The sequence below is a fragment of the Lethenteron reissneri genome, chromosome 20 (assembly GCF_015708825.2).
Source record: "Lethenteron reissneri isolate LAM-NWPU_2019-01 chromosome 20, ASM1570882v1, whole genome shotgun sequence".
Classification (NCBI taxonomy): domain Eukaryota; kingdom Metazoa; phylum Chordata; class Hyperoartia; order Petromyzontiformes; family Petromyzontidae; genus Lethenteron; species Lethenteron reissneri.
The window spans coordinates 6,425,582-6,449,423 of NC_083798.1; the positions used below are offsets into that span (position 1 = coordinate 6,425,582).

At 49.7% G+C, this 23,842-nt stretch overlaps 1 protein-coding gene across 2 annotated transcripts in view; it reads left to right on the top strand.

The window, feature by feature from the left end:
- The window catches only part of SUGCT (succinyl-CoA:glutarate-CoA transferase), a 32,049-nt gene extending 8,570 nt beyond the window's left edge, over positions 1–23,479 (top strand). Inside the window, exons 5-15 of one of the 2 annotated variants that reach the window (XM_061554686.1) lie at positions 61–111; positions 592–712; positions 1,568–1,659; positions 5,925–6,068; positions 8,408–8,503; positions 9,565–9,636; positions 10,678–10,830; positions 10,933–11,030; positions 11,976–12,078; positions 16,293–16,356; positions 20,806–23,479. In XM_061554686.1, coding sequence (XP_061410670.1) covers positions 61–111; positions 592–712; positions 1,568–1,659; positions 5,925–6,068; positions 8,408–8,503; positions 9,565–9,636; positions 10,678–10,830; positions 10,933–11,030; positions 11,976–12,078; positions 16,293–16,356; positions 20,806–20,960 — 1,149 coding nt within the window. In that variant the 3' untranslated portion in view covers positions 20,961–23,479. The remainder of the gene's footprint in view (positions 1–60; positions 112–591; positions 713–1,567; positions 1,660–5,924; positions 6,069–8,407; positions 8,504–9,564; positions 9,637–10,677; positions 10,831–10,932; positions 11,031–11,975; positions 12,079–16,292; positions 16,357–20,805) is intronic. The other variant, XM_061554687.1, reaches the window with a different exon arrangement.
- The last annotated feature ends 363 nt before the right edge of the window (positions 23,480–23,842 follow it).

A 23,842-nucleotide genomic window follows, 5' to 3' on the forward strand; every position in this document is an offset into this window, starting at 1 on the left:
CCGCAGCGGCAACACACAAGAGCGTCGCCGCGTTTTATCCACCCGTTTCCTCTCGCGCAGAGCGTGGCCATCAACCTGAAGCATCCCAAGGGAGTGACGGTGGTCAAGGAGGTGAGAGATGTATGTGTGTACGTACGTAGAACTTCTTTGGCACCGTCCAAAGCCAACGGTGCTACTTGGAGGTGCGGGGGCAGGACAACAAGCGAGATTGCAGTGGCGCCACACTGGGGGCCTACACGCAGCGGTGGAGCGGGGTTGGCACGGGCCCTAGTGCAAGGAATTAAATGACCCCCCCCCCCCATTCTCTCCGCTCACCGCAGATAGCCACGGCCGGGAACCAAACTCTTGTTGCGGAACTCAAGCCGCAGTGTGCAAACCGCTGCACCCACCACTCTCGCCCCCCCCCCCCCCCCCCCCCCCATTATTTTAATTAAAAGTCAAATACATTCTCAGTGTTTGAACTGGAAGTACGCAGGGGCTTCCTGTAAACAAATACTGAGTCCTGTGTGTCTCGGTGAGGCTTTCCTGGATAAATAGACGGACGGTTATTTCTTGTTATTACCGCACGACATTTGAAAAACCCATCCCCAGTTGGCGCGGGTGAGCGACGTGCTGGTGGAGAACTACGTTCCCGGGAAACTCTCCAAGCTGGGGCTGGGATACGAGCAGCTGCGGGAGGACGCGCCTCGTCTGATCTACTGTTCCATAACAGGTCTCACCAAACGATGCACGTGGAACAAAGTCAGAATAGGAATGTTCATTCGGACTGGAGGAATCTCGATGAGCTATGAAGCTCTCTTTCACAGATGTCCAGGTGGACATACACCACTGTTGAGCAGCTATAAATTATTATTTTTGATCCCGCCAGGAAAGGCCTACTGAGCTAAATAGTTCTTTTTCAGAAGCAGCCTGGCCACAAATGATAGCTGAACGAAGTGGCTTGTGTTTTTAGCAGCCAAATACTCTAAAACGCCCGTTGATTCTAAATGTGGAGGAAAAAACTGGAGGAACCCTGGAGAAACATCCACGCGAACACGGGGAGAACATGCAAACTCCAAATATACAGAAGGCATCGGGGTCGGGATCAAATCCACGACCTGCTGCATACCATGCGAGGGAGTTAACATCTCGCCATCGTGGTGCTACTGGCGAGGACAGGAGTAGGGAAGCTCTGACTAACTGCCGAGTGGAGCTTTCAAACACATTTGGCGGGGCTATTAATGTACCCCTCAGTGATATATGTTACTGCAAGAGGCCGCTGTAGGAGATGACAAGACGGCAATGAGTTCTTCAATGCTTTAATCTATCTGGGCTGAACTTTTGACTCTTACGATTTCTCCGGATGCTCTGGTTTCCTCCCATATAATGGCGAAACACTTATAACTGGAATTGACTAAATATCCAAAGTGCAAGAGTGTCCTGAAAACCATATTGAGACTCATTGAGGCTTTCCTCGGTATTCAAGGGACATCACTATAACAACTTTGGTTCGACCCCCTGATCACAAATGAAAATAAATATTTGTTGGGTTGTGTCATCTGGTAAGCGTTTTGCTTTGACCCATCAGGATACGGGCAAACGGGACCGTACGTGCAGCGAGGTGGCATCGATACCGTGGCAGCAGCCGTGTCTGGATTCCTACACATATCGGGGCCTGAGGTAAGGTTACCAACCATCACCAGCCATCACTAATAATAACCAGCTTCCATCAGAAATCACAATCACCAGCCACCGTCAGCCATCAGCAGCTATCACGAATAATGAAGGTGCCTCAATCAGAAATCGCAAGGTATCACCAGCCATTATCAGCCATCACCAGTCATCATCTACCATCACCGGCTCTCTTAAAAAGTCATCACCAAGTCGTCATCACAAATAACCAGCCATCGTAGTCCATCACAAAGCCATCACATGCCCTTAGGATATGTCTGTATCATGTCTATAATAGAGGTTTTTGGGGTTAGATCGCATAAATATATAATTGTGTCATCAAAACCCGCCACTACCCGACACAGCCAACTAGTAAGGGTTGTCACGTAAACAGAACATGACAATTCGTCATTAGTATAGCACACCGGTGTGTTGGAGAGCCAAGCCACAACATTTACAATCTCAGTACAACGTTTCACCAGTAATTACAACTAGCTTCATCAGGCGACAGACAGATTTGTGGAGAAGTCTAACTGTTTCGTTCCTGATATCGAGGCGTAGATGTGGTGACCACGCTTCTGCGCTCTTGCGCAAAGTGGGGGGGGGGAGGGATTACTGATTCAACGCACATTATGCATGTGCATTATGCGAGCCCTTTGATCTTGTCCTTCCTGTCTATTGTGTGTATTAAAATAGCCTTACCAATGGTAATCCCTATTGAAGTATGCTGCCGTTTATAGGCATGCATTGAAATACTGTATTATTTGATGATTCGCTTCCATGCAGCACTAAGGCGGTAGCTATTCGAACAGTTAAAATTATTTGTATTTCTTTCAATTTCGATAGATTATTTAATTAGTCTTGGCCAGTAGTAGCTAGTTTTGCACAGAACTTCAACATTACCAAAATCAATTGAGTGTCCTTGTTGGCAAGTGTGTTCTGCTACTGCTGACAGTTATATTTGGGAGAATTTTATTTTTTTCTGATGTTCTTTTAGTCTCGTGCTGATCATTCGTCCTGTTTGCCCAACATAACATTTACCACACGTGCAGTTAATCCTGTACACACCTTCTGTTGATAGCTTCGGTAATACATCTTTTGTACCAGATATTAATTTCTGTATTTCATGTACTGTGCCAAATCTGACTCGGATGTTTGGTTCTTCCAAACATCTGGCTAGTTTTTCAGTTACTCCCGCAATGTACGGTATTTTGATAGTTTTTATTACTTGGGAAGTTTTATTGCTCGTGTTATTTGATTTGGTTTTGGCATTCAATGCCCTGTTGATTTGTGCATCATTGTAACCGTTCATTTGCAGCGCTTCTTTAACATGTTGAATTTTACAAATCAGACTGTCATCATCTGACACTTTCTTAGCTCGATGAATGAGCGTCTTGATAAGAGCAGATTTCTGTGTGGGGTGATGGTGTGACTCTACATTCAGATAAGCATCAGTATGCGTTTTCTTTCGGAAAAACACCGTGTGTTATTTTACAATTTTGACTGCGTCCGTGCAGAATATCCAGAAATGGTATAGTTCTGAATGTCCCCGATTGTCATTTGGAGACCAAATGCTATCAATGGCCCGTGAAAAAAAAATAGAATTCTTAAGTCACGTGAATAGAACAATAAACACGGCAATGTTTCCTTCGCAGTGGAGAAAGGTTGAGGCTGCATGTTATTTGTTTTGTACTGCGATTCTTAAATAAATGTTGTGGATTTATTAACAAAAAAACATCATTTAAGACCCCCCCCCCCCAACCATTTTTTGGTGAGAATGTTTTACAGCTCCCTTTTTGGCAAAGTGGTGTATGTTCTGCCCCACGGCAGATATGGGAGTGTGTTTACACAGGAACTTCCTGATATGATGGTGTTGAGTTTGGTCACGTGACCAGGAAGTTACGAGTTAAGGGTCTCGAAGCCACGAGGCAAGGCAGGGGGTGTCGGCCATTACAAAGAGTACAAAATGGAGGCACAATTAGCGTATCAGCGAAGATCGGTTCATCTGTTCATTGTGGGACTTTAAGAAGCATTGTCTTTAAGTTCGTTTATGTTAATACTGGGAATGCTGTTATAATGTTAGGATTGCCGCTATAATGCTGTAAATGCCTTTATAATGCTGTTAAATTGTTATGATAAATATGAGGCCTAGTTAACAACGAAGCCTGCCACTGCATTATTGTGAATGTTATTTGTAGTTGGATAAGTCAAGCCAGACTTGTGCCCATTTAACTTTAATGTGTTCTTGAGAGCAAGGAGGACGAAGTGTCTCATCCAGAGTTCAGTGTTAAGTGCAGTGCTGTACATTTTGGCTGCAGTATGGTGATTACACAAAGTGACCTTTATTCAACTCAGTAGCTTATTATCTTGTTGTATAGCTATTCAGTGCTAATGTAGGTGCCTGGTTCATCCAGGACCTATTATTGAGATTCATGTTATCTAAGACAATGTTATGATACTGCAGTGTTCATTAATTGTATTGATATTGTAAGTATTAACAGATGCTATATTTTGTGCTGTGTTTTTCCATCAGTATGACCTCATTCTATTCATTAAATAGGTTGTTGTCGGATGTTCACCCTGGCTCTGAAAGTTTATTGCATGTGAGGTTAACTACTTAGATATTGGTGCAACGCAGCGCACAGCGAGGCCGGGACAGTGTAAGAACATTTGATTTAAAAAGCTAAATATTTCTGAAATAGCAGCTCATTCAGAGGAAGCAATTTAGTAAAAAAATATATGATTATAAGGCAAGTCAAATTTAACATTTAAATAAACGCAACCCTTTGGCGATCCACTGCTGGCTTGAGGCCCTGTCCCAGGGTGTGTTAGTCATGGAGGTTGTATGACCGTACGTACTTGGTGCTGGCTGGGCTAGGACCAGTTCAGATATCGCTAGCCGTGGCCCAAGAATCGAACTCCGGTCGTCTGATTCAGAGTGTGGTGTGTGCTAATCGCTGTTCCACTACTCCCCTACTTTGTGTGTACATTGCTGTATTATTTTGAAAACCAGAAATATTGAGCCTCAGAATCGTAAGCCTGGCACGTGTTCAGTGATTTATGAGACATATACCTATATTTTTTTTAGCACTGTGCCTGCAATACATACTTTTTGGTTAACCTTTTTCATCCAATCAACTTTTCCATCCAATTAAATTCGATTTTGTGCAATCGGCGTTTTATACTCCCAAATGAGAACAAAAAAAGTATCCACTCGGGAGACCCTCGCAGTTCACAGCACAAGACCGCTGGGGGTGGGTGGGGGGCAGTCCGAGACCAGCGAGACACCGGCGGTGGGAAGCGACCTCCCACTCAGCTGAGGTTGACTGGGGGGGCTTCGATAGAGCAGCCTTTGATTACCCCGAATGGAGAGTACTCATCGTTTCCCTCTTCAGCCACGGTGCAATAAGAATATGAGCCCTTGCAAAACAAATCAATGCTCCCAAACCCCCTTTGATAACTTCCAGGAAATGTAAATAGCGGGAAACGTGCTTCGATCAAACATGCGGCCGGGCCACTAATTTCCTTTCTGATTAGCGCCCTTGGATTCGGGGGGAGGGCTGCGGTTTCATTTGTACAAGGTCATGCTGCGGGGTTCGTGGTGGTGCTTGAGGACTCGTTCTCGCGTCAAAATGACAGGGTGGTGGGGGCACGTGCGCACACATGCAGGGCGCTCACTCGGGTTGCCATCTGTCCAGGTCTGACCCGGACAGTTGGGAGGAATTGGCACCGACGTTCGCGTGGCAGCAGGAATTGATTTCGTTCCGAGGTCTGGAGCCAGTATAGAGTTGAATGTCACACCAGTTTACTTCAACGGTTTTGATCACAGACACAGGTTTACTGGGAAATGTGTCCAGGTGTGGACTGTGAGAAGGGTGGCAACCGTAGGGGTCAGAGATTTCGAGTTGGACTCCGTGTTGAGGGACTGAGCTGAGGTGTTGCGTAACGTGGAGGGTGATGAGGGTGTGGGTCTGGCCATGATTGCATGTACGCAAACGCTCCTCGGAAGAATACCTTGAAATAAAGTGTTGACGTTTCACAAACCTTTGGTGCCCATCTGTTTGTGGAGTCGCACAATTATCAGGACACAGGAGAGCTGCTTTTTTTCTTGTATTCAGTTCGTTGTCCGTCCCCCGCACCTCCGATTATCACGGTTGGCTGCCGTACGGTGCGATAGAAGTCCAACATGCATACGTGCAGGAGAGGGACAGGGCGAGCCAGCTACACTTGACGGTCAGACGACTGATACTGCCGTTGCCGCCGCGTGTGCCCAGGGCGGCGACCCCGTGCGTCCCGGCGTGGCGATGACCGACCTGGCGACGGGGCTGTTCGCTCACGGATCCATCATGGCCGCCTTGCTGCAGAGGGCCCGCACTGGGAGGGGCCAGCACCTGGACTGTAACCTCCTCTCGTCCCAGGTGACCACCCCCCAGGGGGGGTTAAGAGATTGCGAGCCTCGTCCGACGCGATTTCCCGTGCCAGAATATTTGGAGTTTGTGTGTTCTCCCCGTGGTCATGTGGAGTTTTGTACGGGTCCTCTGGTTTTTTCCTCCAAATTTAGAATCAACATCACGCATTTAGAGTATTTGGCTGATGTACATTTCCACGTGATGATAAGCCCACTTCATTGAGCCGTCATTTGTGGCCAGGTCGCTCCTGAGAAAGAGCTGTATAGCTCAGTGGGGCCTTACCTGGTAAAATGAAAATAGTTTAGAATAGACACACGTAGAGATTAAATTGTCACGCATTAGCAGAGCCCAACTGCAGAGCAACGAGATGATGGCTGTAGGAGGCGCTACAGCAAGTAATAGGACATGATCATTATTATAATAATCATGTTCTGTTATTGTCTTCATCAGCAATGAACAATCCACTAATGGATGAAAGCCGTCGCCATCTCTCGTCGTAATTGCGATGGGCATGTTCCCTTGATGGGCTGCATCGGTGGCCTCTTCATAATAATGTCGGCAAACTCACAACTTTCCATTCGCCATCCTGGCGTGAATTTCACCGCACGGAGCGGTCTCGGTTAGCATTTGGATATTTCCGGAGCTTGATTTCAGTTGGACTCGGGAACACATTTGTGGGACCTGACACACCACATCCAGTATCTCTCATTGTGGCTCTCGCTATGAGTCACGTGCCATCTACCTCTCACGGTGAACACATAGATCCAGACAATATTGAGCGAGAAATTAAGCCTGCGGAAACTGGTCATTGTTTACTGGATACCCGAGGAAGCTTGTGTTGATTGCGTAAGCCAGCCCGCTTTACGCCATGCAGCCCACGCCTCTCCTGGCGCGCCGCAGACCTCTGGAGGCAGTATCGAACGGCGCGCGTTGCCAAATATCTGTTACGTTCTAATTATTTACATATATGAAATTAACAGTAGTTCAAAAGCAATTAAACTACTCGAAACTCACAACGATCCCAACATATGTGCGCCATACTCGCAGGGTAATTAAGGCCAACGCAGGCACAGGATATGGATTTGCTCAGACAGATGAACCCCTTCGCGGTTGTACAGCGCGGGTAGAACAAAAGCAATAACGTGAAATGCCAAAATGCGTTTCGGGTTCCCATGAATTTCGGTTGCAGTGCAGCGTAACCGATCTGCCAGCTGAGGTTGTTTTTATGTTTGTGCTACCAAACACCGAAATTGTCCCTCTTGAAGCGTTCCGAGTTGGGAACATTGGCGTACTCCGTCTCTCGCTGAACACAAGAAAGTGGCTTCCGTGAATCACAAGAGGAAAGGCACAAACAGCTCGTGGTTACCCACTCACACCTGCGCCAATTTCTGATATGCCGTCGCCTTCTTCGAGACAGGCCGTGCTGATTACACGTTTTTACCCAAATTAGAATCAAATTGCGCTTTCGACGAACACGCCGCGAGATTTTATTTCCGCTTGAAATTTTCGCAGCTGGAAGTGTGAGAGGATAGCCTGGGAGATGATGTGACACCGCTTCTGTTGAAATAACTCTTGTCGGCCTCTTTACCCACAGATGGGACATGGTCTTTGTACGCTATACAAAGAGTGTTCATCCACGTGTTGATGAAGACAACATCATTCAATCTCAGAGCACACATAGCAGACCACTCAATGCATTCGTCAATATAATATATACTGTGTATACATCAAAAAGGCAATTAAGTCAGAAATACAAATTGATGTATATTTGTCGTGTCGTCATTGGTGACTGGGTGCAGACCACATCAGCTCGTTACACTTTTTAGGAAGCTACTGGAGCTATACACTTTTAAATCTAGATAAAAAAATAATTTCTTTATAACTTACTGTTTGTGTTCTGTTAGTTGTCCTTCCCCCCGCCCCCCCCCCCCCCACCTCCGATTAGCACGGTCGGCTATGATCGGTGCGAAAGAAGTTCAACATATCAGAATCAGAAAGGGTTTTATTCACCATGAAAGTTCGCACAGACAAGGAATTTACTTCCTTGTACATACGTACATACGAGGCAGCAGAAACCCAGATTTGAAACCCAGGATCTCAGCCGTGCCGTCTCCAACCTCTGCGCCACCCATCCACCTGAGTTCACCGTCCACTCAAGCGACCGCTCTGCGACAACTGAGCGGCTCACTTGCTCGCTTGTCCTCCCCGCGTAGCCCGTGGGCCCCAAACGCCGTCGCTAACGACCATCGTCCGAGTTGCGTGGCACGGGGGGGAGGGGGGTGGCAAGAGAGCCACCAACTCATCTCGCTCGCGTCCCCCCTCCTCTCGCCGCCGTGCGGGGCGCGCAGGTCGCCTGCCTCTCCCACGTCGCCGCCAATTTTCTCACGGCCGGAGCGGAGGCCACTCGCTGGGGCACTGCGCACAAGAGCATCGTGCCCTACCAGGTGACGCACGCACATGCGCTGCTTTGCGGAAGCGGAAACCCTTTGCGATACGCACTACCAGCGGCGTAGCATTGTTGGCGCCGGGGGGCTCTGCACAAAGGATGTGTGGTCATCGGGACCAGGCTGAGGCCATGGACTCTCTACAAGCGGGTAACAACATGGTGTAATCACGGTTCCTGAAACCCGTATTTGAACCCAGAATCTCAGCGGTGCCGGCTCAGGGTCCCCTTAGCCATGGGCTCACACGCACCACGATCATTTCAAGCTGCTCAGCCTTTCCGGAGCCTCGACGGGGACAGAGATGCCCATCTGCCCTGACCGTCCGTGGTCAAGGTTGCTGTGAGTGTGCGAGCGGTGTCGCGTGGACGCTGGTGGCAAGCGATGAAACGGGCACCCCCCCCCCCACCTCTCCAACGTCTGATCCCCTCTCGTCGTAACCGTGGATCCCGGTTTCGACTGCACCGCCTGCACACTCCGATAGCTACGTCACTGCGCACTATTTTATTTAACATGTTTCGGTCAAATTAGTTTTAATTGGGTTCACCGTCCATTGGGTCCTACGACCGATTCGGCATGCCTGCGTGCGCTTGATCTCGTCAGATCTCGGAGGCTAAGGGCGGTTGAGCAGCCTGGTGAGGGTGCTTGGATGAGAGGCTGCCTGAGAGCATCAGCTACTGCAGGCGTGGGCTGCGAGGCGGCCAGGAGACGGCATAATGGCGATGGATTTCTTGAATCTATCTGTGCGGAGCTCAGCGTGTGACCCCCACCCTCGTGTGTGTGGTGGGTCTTCATCTCGAGCGCGTAGCTGCAGTTTCGACCCCGTAAATCCACTTGACACGGTGCTCTCGTGTTTCAGCCGGACTCGCCGCATGCCAATGGGATTTGGGAAATGTAAGAACGGCAATTTGTTTTTGCATTTCAAATATCAAAAGTAAATGGAAGGGAAATAAACTACGAAATGTTCCCGAGCTTCGTGAACTGCACCGTGGTAGAAAAAAAACAACAACAACAACGTCGCGGGGATTTCCGTTTGCCCGCCGTGCTGCGATGGATCTCCGCAGGCTTTCAAAACACAAGACGGCTACCTGGTGATCGGCGCCACCAACAACGACCACTTTGTTGCCACGTGCGAGGTGAGACACGCGGGTCGAGGTTCCTTTCCTCCTCCTGCTCCTCATGCCCCCCAACAAACACAATACAAAGCCCTTGCCTGAGTCACATCCACCCTATACATTTCCACACGGTAAGCCGGTTTTGTTGAGCTATCATTTGTGGTCCAGGTGACCTTTTAAAAAAGAAATAGCTCAGTGTGCTTTAACTGGTAAGATAAAAAAATAGTTTCTTAAAAACTTTTAAAGTTATTTTTTTTACCTATCCTCTACTTTATATTCCCATCGTGTTTTTGTATTGTTGGTGGTTGTAACGTTCTGACCCGCCCCAACTGGACGTCTGTGTAAAAGAGCTCCTCCAGTATAAATAAATATTTGATTTAATACAGCGCCTGTAACAAAGTCGCCCTGAATACTCGCAAATATTGTCAGATCTCAGAAGCAAAGCCGAGGAGTTAAGCCCGATTTGTGTGCGGTTTCTGCTTGGATGTGTGACCGATGCTGAATGTTGCGCGTTCATAAGGGGTAGTTGGAATCGCTCCGGGTACTCTCCTTCCGCCCACAAAAGAAACAACGTTGGCATTTTTGGCTTCCATTATATATATTTAAAGCCTGTATTTGAAGCTCGTGTTATTGATATCACATTTTAATTCCTTCCGACAGCCGATAAACAGAGGTTCAATTACCTGTCCGTAAGTAAATAGATGCCAAAGTCATATCAGTCGACCCCTTATCAGTGCCGACCTTATTACAGACCAATTCAGCCCTTATACATCTCAACGTTCATCCTGAAAAGTCCCATCACAGGGGAGATACACAAACAAATAAACATTTATTTTTAATTTTGATTTAAAGCTTTCGTGACTGCAGGGATTCATATTCTTGGTTCTTTCGGTAAAGTCACGTAGAAGGGAAATAATAAAATAATACAAATATAAAACAATAAAATTTCTCACGACGTTTCCCAGCAACAGAAAATTGCAAGATAAATGTATTGCTGTGGATTTCACACCTGATGATGATTGCTTGTGTTGTAACGTTCTAACGTTTATGGATGATTTACAGTTCCGTATGTCCCGCTGGGCATCTCTGAAAAAAGAGCTTCATAGCTCATCGGATTCCTGCAGTCTCAATTACGATTCCCACTTTATTCCACGTGGACCGTTCGCGGTACGAAGCAACCCGATTTCAACGCCCACCCCAGTTCGCGACTCACAGGTGCGGAGAACTTCCCAACAGTGTTCACAGCACCCGTCCCGAGCGAGCGAGCGAGGTCACCTGCCGCCACGAGCGTTCGGCTAATTCTCCCCAACGCCCAAGGTGATGTCGCTGCCCGAGGTGGCGCGGGACGCGAGGTTCGCCACCAACGAGCTGCGCGTGCGGCACAGGAAGGAGCTCGTCGCCACGCTGGCTGACAGGTGCGTGCTGGCGGCAGGCGCCACCATCGCAGAGCGGTGGGGGTTGCGTTGAGGTGGTGGGGCGGCGGGGGGGGGGGGGCGGGGGTGTCGCAGTCAACAATCCAGCGTCGCGGCGTTCGTGGTCGCTTCAGTGTCGTCGGTGGGGGCGTTCGAGTCTCGCAGGGGGCGGGGGGCAGGCGGTGGCGGCGCGAGTGGATGGTGAGCACGGCGGAGTCGATGGTTCCGTTTCTCCAGCCACGTTGTGCGATGCGTTCGTGGGGTTTTGCCGGTTCACGGCCAACACTCTGTCGGTGCCGCCAAGGGGGCCTGCCGCGCGGGCTCGTGGCGACTCGGTGTAAAATGACGGACGGCGACCAACGTCGTCGGCTCCGTTAAAACGACGACGAACCGCGGCGTAGCCGCTGGCGACAAAACGTGGCCCGAGGTTGAAATTGCGCGGCGAGGCCGAACGCTAAAACTGCTGCCCAGCGTGCTTCCTAGCGCGTCGGACACGCTCGGCTCTCTACCCCTGGCTCTCACTCGCCTGGTTCTCACCTGGTTCCTAATCGTTTGGTTCCGACTCACCTGGTTCTCACCTGGTTCCTAATCGTCTGGTTCTGACTCACCTGGTTCTCACCTAGTTCTCACCTGGTTCTCACCTGGTTCTTGCTCTCCTGGTTCTCAACTGGTTCTTACTCGCCTGGTTCTTACTTGGTTCTTGCTCTCCTGGTTCTGAGCTGATTCTCTCTCCCCTGGTTCTCACCTGGTTCTCACTCCCCTGGTTCTCACCTGGTTCTCACTCGCCTGGTTTTCACTCGCCTGGTTCTCACTCACCTGGTCACTCACCTGGTTCTTACTCACCTGGTTCTCACTCACCTGGCTCTCATTCACCTGGTTCTTACTCACCTGGTTCTCACTCACCTGGTTCTCACCTGGCTAAACAATTCAACTCGATGGCATGTGCAGGTTCGCCGAGAAGACGACCGCGCAGTGGATGGCGCTGTTTGAGGGCTGCCCCGTGCCCTACGGACCAATCAACAGCATGCGCCAGGTGTTCTCCGACCCCCAGGTGAGTCCCCACGCAGTGACCACGCTCACCCCACCTCACTCGCCGGCTCCCGGGTTGCCACTCCAATGCCCGGCTTCGGAAGCCACGTGCCCACTGCCTCCTCCACCCTGCCCACGTGTCCCCGTCCATCGCAACCTCCTTCCCCCCTCCTGGTTCACGCCTCGATGATTTCGTCGGGGAGCATTCAACCATCATCGCGCAAACTCTGGCCACCTTCGGCTTTTGGCTGCTGGCCATCAAACAAAGACGGTCACCGCATCGCGCACTTTCATACGCACTTCTGCGGCTCTTCCTTCGGACGTTAGGCTGCCACTGGAGCGATGTGCACTTTTAAATCTCGATTGAAAACGAATTGCTTTGGAACCGTTCTTTGTGTTTAGTTTGTTGTCCTTCCCCCCGCACCTCCGATTAGGACGGTTGGCTACGCAGGGTGCGAAAGAAGTTCAGCATGCATACATCTCCAACGCTTTTCTGCCATATTTCCCAAACTTGCAAGTTTCTCACCCTTATCCTACCGTGGGATATGAAGCATGCTCCACACGCGCCTGCATTCAAAGACAAGCGGCTTCTTCACTCGTTGCTAAGTTGAATTACAGCTCTCTGACTGAGATGGGAATATACATCATTCCTGCCTCAAACCATTATCTGTGCTACTGAGGCATAGTTTGAATGTTATTCTATGCTAAATATGAAATTCAAAAACTTTTCCTCATAATTCGTTGATTAAAGCAGAATATAAAAATATCAGCTTCATAGCCATCTCCTCTGACTTCAGACAGTGCTGATGTATTTTATTTAGCATTCAAGTAATGGTAAGAGTGGTGGCACAGTGATTGGTACACTGCACTATGAACCGGGGCAAGCTGAGTTTGTATTCGCAGTCACGGCTACCATCAGTGGCAAGCGACGTCTCAACCCGTCATGAGGTTCCCCTCTAATCCAGCCCTTTACCAACCCCCACTGACGAGTGCGGTGAAGTATGGTCAAACAACCCACGTGACGGACCCCGTGGCGTGGAGCTTCCATTCAGCAGCGGATTGAGAATGGGCTGTACATTTTTTCTTTTTAAGTTGATCCTCTTGCAACTTTTTTTGGCAAATATTCCATAGCAGAATGAAACATTCTTGGATTTTTTTTTTATATGATACATTACATTTGAAATCTCTGGAGTATGTTACGATTCTAAATATATATATTTTTAAACCCAAGTATTTTAGTGAAATTATATTTGATACTTTACTATATAATCATTTTTTACCATACATGTTTTCTTCCATAAGGCATGATTATGGAACTGAACCACATGCTTGGGAAATGTTTTGACCCGTTAGCTGGTAGCTTAATCAGCTTTTACTTACAGTAAGGAGGAAAAAAAATCACGTGTTTAAAAATGGCATGCAAAATTCTTGGAAAATAATTAAGACGCGGTGTTCTTTTTTTTTTTAAACATCGCCGCTTGCTGCTGCGCTCTCGACTCCAGGAAGGGCGTGCAAATGTCAGGAGCGGCGACTCGTGGTAAAAACAACACGCGGCCTCTGCGACGTCAAGTCCGGAGAGAGAGAGAAATAAAATAAAATCCAGCGCAATCTGGGATTACTTTTCCCTCCGTCTTCCAGCGGCGGGGTTCACGTGGAAAGTTGTGTCCTTCTCGAGGCACGGCCAGACATTTTTGACACAAAGTGTTGATGTTGAATTGTTATTGTTTTGTTGTTGTTTTGTTGTTGTTGTTTTGTTGTTGTTGTTTTGTTGTTGTTGTTTTTCCTCGTGCTCTGCGACCCTGAAACGGAGAGGATGTTTACAGCAGATGCTGGGCTCTGCTCACCGCAACCGCCGCATGCCTCTCCCTTCGTAGAGAGCCAAGGGGGCCGGGAGGGGAGTGGAGTGGGGGGGCCTTGGAGGCACGGAGAGCGGCTCGCAATTGGGAAACGTTGCGAGTTCACATCCCCGCTTGCCGGTCCACTCGGCCCATTACAATTATCCCTCCCGGGGCGCGGGGGGGGGTTGTCCATTGGATGGACTCATCTCTGCTCCGTAGGAATGTCCAATTTCCACCACTGGCTCTGCAGCGCTGTGAACGGGAGAGGAGCGTCGATGCCTTGATGCTCCATTGGAGCAAGCGCATTGTGAAGAATGTACTTATTTAACGAGGCGAGAGCCCCCAGCAGTTGCCTCGTTTCTTAGCGAGGCCACGGAACGCGCGTTTGGACCGCGGCGGGTGTAGTCATAGAATACGCAGCAGCGGGCGTGTATGTATGTATGTTGCATGTATGTTGCGTGTATGTTGCGTGTATGTTGTATGTATGTTGTGTGTATGTTGTGTGTATGTTGTGTGTATGTTGCGTGTATGTTGCGTGTATGTTGTGTGTATGTTGTGTGTATGTTGCATGTATGTTGCGTGTATGTTGTATTATGTTGTGTGTATGTTGTGTGTATGTTGCATGTATGTTACGTGTATGTTGTATGTATGTTGCTTGTATGTTGCGTGCATGTTGTGTGTATGTTGTATGTATGTTGTATTATGTTGTGTGTATGTTGCATGTATGTTGCATGTATGTTGCATGTATGTTGTATGTTGCATGTATGTTGCATGTATGTTGTATGTATGTTGTATGTTTGTACGGTATGTCGAACTTCTTTTGTCGCACCGTACGGAGCCGCCGACCGTGCTAATTGGGGGAAGGACAACAAAAATAAACGCAAAAAGCAGTTCTAAAGAAATAAGTTTTCAATCTGGATTTAAAAGTGCATAAAGTGCATAGCTCCATTGGCTTCCTCATATCGTAAGGGGTGGGGGTGGCGGGAGGGGGGCATTCCAGACGGCCGCAGCAGCGCAGAAGGCACGGTAGGTTGGCCTTGATCTTCTCCAGGCATCTGCGGAGGTGAATCGTTGCACCTCTCCAGCTCAATGGAGCCTAATTCTAGATTTGAAGCTTTCGTGACTGCAAGGATTCATATTCTTAGGTTTTTTCGATAAAGTCACATAGGTAAAACATTTTAATTAAAATTAATACAAGTTAAATAAAAATAAAATAAAAATCACGACGTTTCGGAGGCAACACAAGCTTCCGTCTTCAGGTGGAACTGTCACAGCACGATAGCTGTTACTTGATAGCTGTTACTTGATGCAGCTATCGTGCTGTGACGGTTCCACCTGAAGACGGAAGCTTGTGTTGCCTCCGAAACGTCGTGATTTTTATTTTATTTTATTTTCATTTAACTTGTATTAATTTTAATTTTTTACCTACGTGACTTTACCGACAAAACCTAAGAATCTCAATGGAGCCTCACCACTCTGCTGTATGTCACCAGGCGGGAGCCCCCTGAGTCCAATCTCGTCATTTGTGAGCGACTGAGACATTTGTAGTTCCAGAGGGAAGATTTCCGAGGAGGGCTGCTGATTCTGTTCACCCCGGATAATGCGGCCACACAGTTCCTCTAACTCGTTAATCACGGCATCATAAACTCGTATTTATTGTATGTAAAATGATAATGATGATAATAATTAATATAATGCCCTATATTTACCCAAGAGAGTCTCACTGATTCTCAACATTATTTTATTCAAGAGGGTCCTTGCCTTGGGATACGTTTGGCTGTTGCCACGAGCGGCTGTTTGGCTTCACGTGGGAGAACACGGGAGGACATACTAATAGGGTTTTTCCTCTTTTTTTTCTGGCAACAAAACTGACACCATATGAGACTAAGCTCTAAAGAAAGCTGTCTCTGGTGTGGAGCAATCAGTGTCAAGGATAATGCATAAATTATCAGGGTATTGTTTTTTGTTTGCATTTGACTGCAAGTATTGTGGTTAATGTAAACATGATTCCTTGCAAAAGGTGTCAGTTTTGTTGCCAGAAAAAAAGGGGAAAAACCCCATTAGTATATTTTGGTACTGGCAAAGGAGGTCCCATGATGTAAACACGGGAGGAGCCGGAAAGAACCCCACCACGAGGGAGAAACACTCAAGTTATCCGCACAGATGGATTCAAGGAATCATTTCTGTACCGCCATCTCCTGCCCACTCGGCTTTCCAGGTCTGCAACACCTTGGCTTTCCCAGGTAGCCTGCCATGCAACCACGAATCAGGCTCAACAAATCCTCGCTAGGTCTGGCAAGTTTGCGCACGTTCAGAGCAATTTGGTCATAGGTCTGAGCAGAAAAACAACCATTGTCCTCCTCGTCTAAGTATTTGCTTTGTTGATTTCTCTGTCTAGGTTTTACACAATGGGTTAATTCAGCACATGGATCATCCGACTGCCGGCCACATAGCGGTGCCAGGTATGAGACACACAAACACACTGAGGTAAAGATCCCCATTTAGCCTTGTCGACTGTTGAGGAAAGTGCACCTCGTGAGCAGATATTTAAGACCTGTTTAACACGTTGGCTTTCGCGACCAATATCATCCGTAATATTGAAGACCCGACTGGCACGTGAGTGGTGGTGTTGCCAGCACCACTCACATCCGACCGCCTTTGTGTCCCCAGTGCCGCAGTCTAGTCACCGTACCAGGCACTAGCTTAAGGCTGAGTCTACCTATGCGAGGCCCGGGACCAGTTGAAGTATCGCGCACCGCTGATATTAGCCGCGGCCCGACATTGTAGCCTCGCTGTACGCCACCAACGTCGTGACTCCTGCCAAAACAAGGGCTCACGCGGAGAATTGCACCGGAGGAACCAAGCCACGCGCACACCACACCGCGGCGGCGGCGGTGTTTGGCACGCGCAAGACTCCTCCACCCGCCCCACTTCACACCTCGCCTCGCGCACTCCCAGGCGGAGGAGCGGGTTCCGAGGGTTGAGGGTTCCGGCGAGCGTGCCCCCCGGGGGGTGGGGGGGGGGGTGGCCTCGCTACACTCGCGTCGCACGCGGCGAGCTGCGGGTGAGCGGCTTACGAGGAAGACTGGGTGTTCCGCCAGCAGCGGACCGTCTCGGCATGCCCGCTCACCGCCTCGCCCACCGGGGGCGGCCTACGCCAACCGCGCCCTGCGATGAATCGTGCGAACGCACCGCTGTGCTTTTCGTTCGCCAGCTCGCGACCGATATCGGCGTGGCAACAACCCCGCGTGGGGGAGGCCCTCATCCAGCAGTGGATTGATAACTCGGTGTCTAATTAGTGTTTATATTTTTTTGACCGCACCACACCTGGGCGGCCGGTGGAGGTGTCCAGATGTCGCTTGCCTGCGACGCCCATTAAAGCTCAGCGGCTGCCACTGTTGCCCCAGCTGCTGCAGCTGCCGCTGCCGCTGCAGCAGCAGCAGCTGTTGCTGGCAAGAGACAAACGCACGGCGGTCGCCAGGGGAAGGCCCCTGCCGGCCTCACCGTGGCGACGCGGCCGCGAGCGTCATCACGCCCCTCCGCGCTCCCGCGGGAACGCCGCTGCCTCCCCCCCCCCCCGCCACGGAAGAGAGCCGGGCACCTCCGAGCACGGAGGACGGAGGCCGCTCACGGTTTCACCGCCCGGCAAGGGGAGGTGGGAGTTGGGTGGAGAGGGGGATGACCTGCCCCACCGCAAGTGGTGCGAGATGGTGGCGAGATGTTAACTCTCTCGCCTGGTGTACAGGAGGTCGTGGGTTCAATCCCGGCCCTGACGCCTGCTGTGTATTTGGAGTTTGCGTGCTCTCCACTTGGTCACGTGGATTTTTCTCCGGGTCCTCCAGGTTTTCCCTGCACATTTGGAAACGACATGCTTTTAGAGTATTTGGCTGCTGTAAATGTGCACGTGATAAGCCACTTCGTTGGGCTATCATTTGTGGCCAGGTGGCTTCTCGAAAAGAGCTGTATAGGTCAGTGGGCCTTACCTGGTCAAATAACAAAAAATAGTTTTCGTTTAGGTTAACTCTCATAGCTTGTGCGCGGTGGGGGTGGGGCGAGGAGGGTGTTGATGGTGTGACGATTGACAGAGACGATGGCCACGTGGATCAGCCGTATGGCGAGTTGCTCGCGATTGGAAGGTTGCGAATTCTCATCCTGGTTGGGGGAGTTGAATCGGCTCATCCGCGGGTCGATGAAATGAGCACCACGTGGCAGGGAAGTCGACGGTGGTTGTCCTAAGGATAGATTCACCACCACAACGGGAATGTGACATTTACACTGCCGGCTGAGGGCTGTAAACATGCAATGAGCACTGCCTCAATGTTCATTTGCGCATGCAATGACTTTGACTTATTGACATAATTATGATAGTGGCGATGATGATGAGAGTGAAGATAAGATTGGTGATGATGTTGCTTACAATGGTAATGAAGATGATTATAATGATGAATGGCAATGATGATGAGGATAATGGTGACGGTTTTAATGACGGAGATGAGGATGATTGATGGCAAAGATAATCAGGATGATGATGATGATGATGATAGCAAAGGTATTGATAATTATGATGGTGACTTCTCCTAATGATGACTATGATGATGGGCGATGGGCATGATCGGTTAATGATGAATGATGATGGGTGATGGATGATGATTATGGATGATGATAATTGATGGTTGATGATAGATGATGGATAATGACGGATGATGATGATGGATGATAATTATGATGATGATGGATGATGATGATGAATGATGATGATGGATGATGATGGATGATGATGGATGATGATGGACGATGGATGATGATGATGACGGATGAGCCGGAGTGCGCTCACGATGTGTGGAGCGGCTCAACGCCGTTCTCGTATGGCTCGGGTGATGGATATAAAAGCAATGCTGCTGCTGATGGTAAAATGGTGATGATGAGGATGATCATGACGATGACAGTGGAGATGGTGGTGTTGCTGATGATGACAATAAAAATGACAGTGATAGATGATTACAATGGAGTTGATGATATTACTTATTCATGGCCATGATAATCAGGATGATGGTAATGATTATGACTGTGGTGGTTATGATGATGATAATGATGAGAAAACGTTTACTCTGCCCAGGAATTGAATCCACACATTTGCTGTGCAGCCTCTCTGCTGTTGCTGTTCCTTTACCTCCAGGGCTAGGGTTTCTGGGTGGGTGATTCGGGCAGAGGACCAAGGCGCAAAGCCGCCAGAGTCTCCAGAGAGCTACCCAGTTTGACGAGGATGCATCACCAAAGCACGCGCGTTAACCACAACATAAAACAAAAATCTGCTCTTGAATGGAATGTCCCTGATTCGTGACAGTCGTAAATCCCAGAGTGCCGGTTCACTCCACTCTCCATCGTTCTGCACACTCGGACCACGAGATGTGGACCTCGTAGCTGGGCGGCCGGCGGTATATTGGCCTGGAACTTGCCTCACTCAACTACTCACCCACCCACTCACCTACTCACCCACTCACCCACCCACTCACCTACTCACCCACCCACTCACCTACTCACCCACCCACTCACCTACTCACTTACTCACCCACCCACTCACCTACTCACCCACTCACCCACCTACTCACCTACTCAACCACCCACTCACCTACTCACCCACCCACTCACCTACTCACCCACCCACTCACTCACCCACCCACTCACCTACTCACCTACTCACCCACCTACTCACCTACTCACTCACCCACTCACCTACTAACCCACCCACTCACCTACTCACCCACCCACTCACCTACTCACCCACCCACTCACCTACTCACCTACTCACCCACCCACTCACCTACTCACCCACCCACTCACTCACCCACCCACTCACCTACTCACCCACCCACTTACCTACTTACCCGCCCACTCACCTACTCACCCACATACTCACCTACTCACCCACCTACTCACCCACCCACTCACATACTCACCCACATACTCACCTACTCACCCACCTACTCACCTACTCACCCACCCACTCACATACTCACCCACACACTCACCTACTCACCTACTCACCCACACACCTACTCACCTATTCACCCACCCACTCATCTACTCACCCACCTACCCACCCACTCACCTACTCAGCAGTACATCGGTCTGGAATTCAACCACCCACCTACCCACTCACCTACTCACCCACTCACCCACCCACTCAACTACTCAATGGTCCAACTCACATTTCCAGTCTCGAATATCACTGTGCGATATTCGAGACTCTTCACAGATATTTAACCCGCGCAGTAGAACATGCAAGACAGAGGTGTCTAACAAAGCTTACAATGTATACACATTGCATGCTCGTGATAGCCTAGCTGATACAAGCTGCGAGTTCATGAATGTAGTTACCTCGCGCGAATACCTGGGCACAGCATTCTGCAGCAGCTGTCTCGTTGAGATGTGCATGCACCTATGTTGAACTTCTTTCGCACCGTACGTAGCCAACCTTGCCAAACGGAGGTTGCGGCGATTTCTCACTGAACAGGAGAGTGTGTGTGTGCGCGTGTGTGTGGGGAGCGGTAGTGTAGCGGTTAGCGCGCTGCGCTATGAACCCGGCGACCCGAGTTCGATTCCTGCTCACAGCCAACACCAGTGACGATTATCTGAACCGGTCCCGGGCCTCCCCTAGGTCGACTCAGCCTAAAACGAGTACCTAGTGCGATGTTTAAACATCGCCGCTAGGGAAACAAAGGCGGCCGGGCGTGGTGCTGGCTACCCACCCCCTCGTGTGCCGTGCCGGCCTTCACAGGTGCTCGCTAACAGCACTTGCCCCAACAGTCTGTTGAGGCTATACGGGGGATCTTTATCTTTGTGTGGGACAAGTAAGGGATGTGGGCTTTCGATAAGTGCCCCCGCTCACTGCTCCCCCCTCCCCGCCACAGGGCCCCCCGTGCGGTACGGGGACCACGAGGAGGGGTACCCCGCGGTGCCGCCCCCGCTGCTGGGGGAACACACGGGGGAGGTGCTCACGCGGCTGCTGGGCTACAGCGACGCCGCCGTCGCCGAGCTGAGCCGCGACGGCGCCGTGTCCCTGTGAGGAGCCCCCCCACCCACCCCCCCACGTGGCCCGCCTTCGTCGTCGGCCAACGACCCGTCCACTGCTGGAAGCGAGCCCCCGACGTCCGCCCGTTGTCTCGCGATGCGGCGGACCGCACGATCCTCCGTCAACGCCACGAGCTCGCGTCGCGAGCCCCGTCAACGCCACGCCTGCTCATGTTCTGGATGATGCTGTTGATGGTGCCACCATCAGTGCGATGGTTGAGTCCCGAGGGAGGTGTTTATTCAGCGAACCCCGTCAACGCCACGAGCTCGCGTCGCGTCTCGCTCCGGCGGTTGACCTCTCGCGCGTCGTGGATTCACGAGGAGCTGTCCATGAACGTTGCCGTTTTATTCGCGTAATGATGTCGTTCTGGTGGTGGTGGTGGTGTTAATGGCCGTGGCGCCGATAGTTTATCACAATCAGATGACAAATCAAGAGTGACCTTATGTAACCAGCAGGCTCGCAATGACGAGCGCTGGGGAATCACTTCACTGTAAATTGAGATAATTGCCAGTGACATCTCCCCTGGGCTCAGAGCACCTCTCATCTCACCACCCCCCCCCTACCCGCTCGCCCACCGCACCGCCCCAGGGAGACAGATCCGGCAATGATGACCAGTGAGCTCCCTCGGCGAGGCGGAGAGAGCGGCGACCGTCACTAAATAATGGCAATGAATAGCGACGTTTATTGCGGTCGTTATCCGGACCATCCGTTGGTCGCGCTGGCTCGCGTCGACGTGGAGCAACGGCCGTGGTTGTAATAATTGGACGTTGAGGTGGTTGAACCAGATAGCTTGCGTCAGGAGCAGCGGAGTGGCCCTTTTACAACTTGCGTGTGACGACAAATTGTTCAGGATCTAAATGCCAATGTCGAGGTGTGCTCGCCACGAGAGCGCTTCAGGAGAGAGTTCGCGTCGTTGTGCGATTCCTCCTGCATTGAAGGAGCACAGGCTACAGTGGGGTTACGACATGGCCCCTGGTTTGGGTTGCGTGGCCTACAATCGCACAACTGTGTCTTGTGCCTTTAGTTTCTCATTCATGACGCAGATGTGTGACGATCGGCCTGCTCGTGTTCTGGATGATGCTGCTGATGGTGCCACCAACAGTGTCTTCGAGGAGGATGTCGGAGTGAGGAGGTGCGATGGTTGAGTCCCCAGGGAGGTGTTTATTCTGGACGACCGCTTTGTTTGTTCGCCAGCGTTCTTCTGGATCTCCGATGAGATTCTCGGATAGTTCAAGTTCATGTATTAGGTATAGCCCTGTGAGCCATTCGGCTCTTGAATCGGGTGCAACCGCAACAAACAAAAAAACAAAAACATGAACAAAAAACATCTTAAAGTGAATATGTGACTAAGTTCAAACAGAAATACAAGAAAAGACAGCAAAATATTGCAGAAAAAATCACCGTACACCAACGCTGTGTGCAAAAATCCCAGTGGGATGCAAGGCAAACAACCAACAACAACCACAAGACAACTTAGATTAAGGCCATCAGTCTAACTCTGTACTACAACAAACAAACATGGCTAAACCAATATACGTTTCGAAATCACCAAAATAAAGCCATGAAATCAATGAAACAGTGATCATAGGAACTGTGACGGAATTTTCACAATAAATGGCATAAACAGCATGTATTACCAAAACCCTGCAGCCATAGCTGGCTGCATGAGTCACTCCACAACAGCAGGAGCATCAATCGGAGTATTATAATTTTTCAATGCACCTTTAAGATCATGGTGACTGCAGCGCAGTGCCCAGAAAGGGGATCGGGCCTTGAGTCAGCGGTGACGAACATTGTTGATGTCTCGCTTTTCGTTTGCAAGAAATCGTATAAATGTCTTGGCAGTTTGCAAGCGGAGCGTTGTATCGCTGTGACGATGACTCCTTCGTATTTACGAATCGGGCATTGAGTCATTACATGTTCCATGGTCTGTTCTGCGCGACCACAAGTCGCGCTCTGATGGGATATTTTTTTTTCTTTTTCCACGTTTTGCATCATCAGGTATCCGCATCTGCTGCTGCTGCCATATTTTGTAGCGGTGTCGGGTTTCTGCCCATACGCTTCGTGAAAGATCAAAGGCAGAGACCCGCGTAAGTCGAGATGTCTTCTCAAGAACCTGGACTCTCTCGATTGGGTTACGGTTAATTTGGGCCAAATACGAGGATCGCATTTGAATAACAATCAAGCTCATCTGTGGTTGTCAAGACTAATGGTGATCATGATTGTTACGTAATGTATATCGTATGTACGAAGAGACATGGCAGATTTAACCAGGACCTTCAAACCTCCCATGAACTCTATTAAACATTAACAAGCGTGGGGAGCCGAAACCAAAAAAATAACTACTTGTAATTTTTGTTATCGGCACATACAAAATGTAATTTATCTTCAATTAAATTATAGGACACGCGGTGTACTGTACACGTAACCCGCAGCTGTGCGTGTGCCCATGTTGAATTCGCTATGTTAAATAAAGAAATAAACATTTTATTGCTTTCTTGAGCACAACATCACATGGTTGTTATGTTCTATAATAAGCGGTGAAGCGCGCTGCACTATGAACCAAGCTACAACCGAGTTCGATTCTGGGCCACGGTTATCATCAGTGGCAGTCTTGAGCAATATGCAACCCCCCTCCCCCCTCTCTTCACCAATCCGCACTCAACCGGCGTCGTGAAGTATGGTAAAAAAACATCCGCCCACGACCGGCATGCTACGGCGGGTTGACGCCTACATCCAGCAGTGGATTGAGAAATATCTGTAAGTCATTACCATACACCACTCTCCACACAGGTTCACAAACCGGCTCTTGCGCGCACCTCCAATTCAGCACGGTTGGCTACGTACGGTGCGAAAGAAGTCCAGCGTACGTGTGC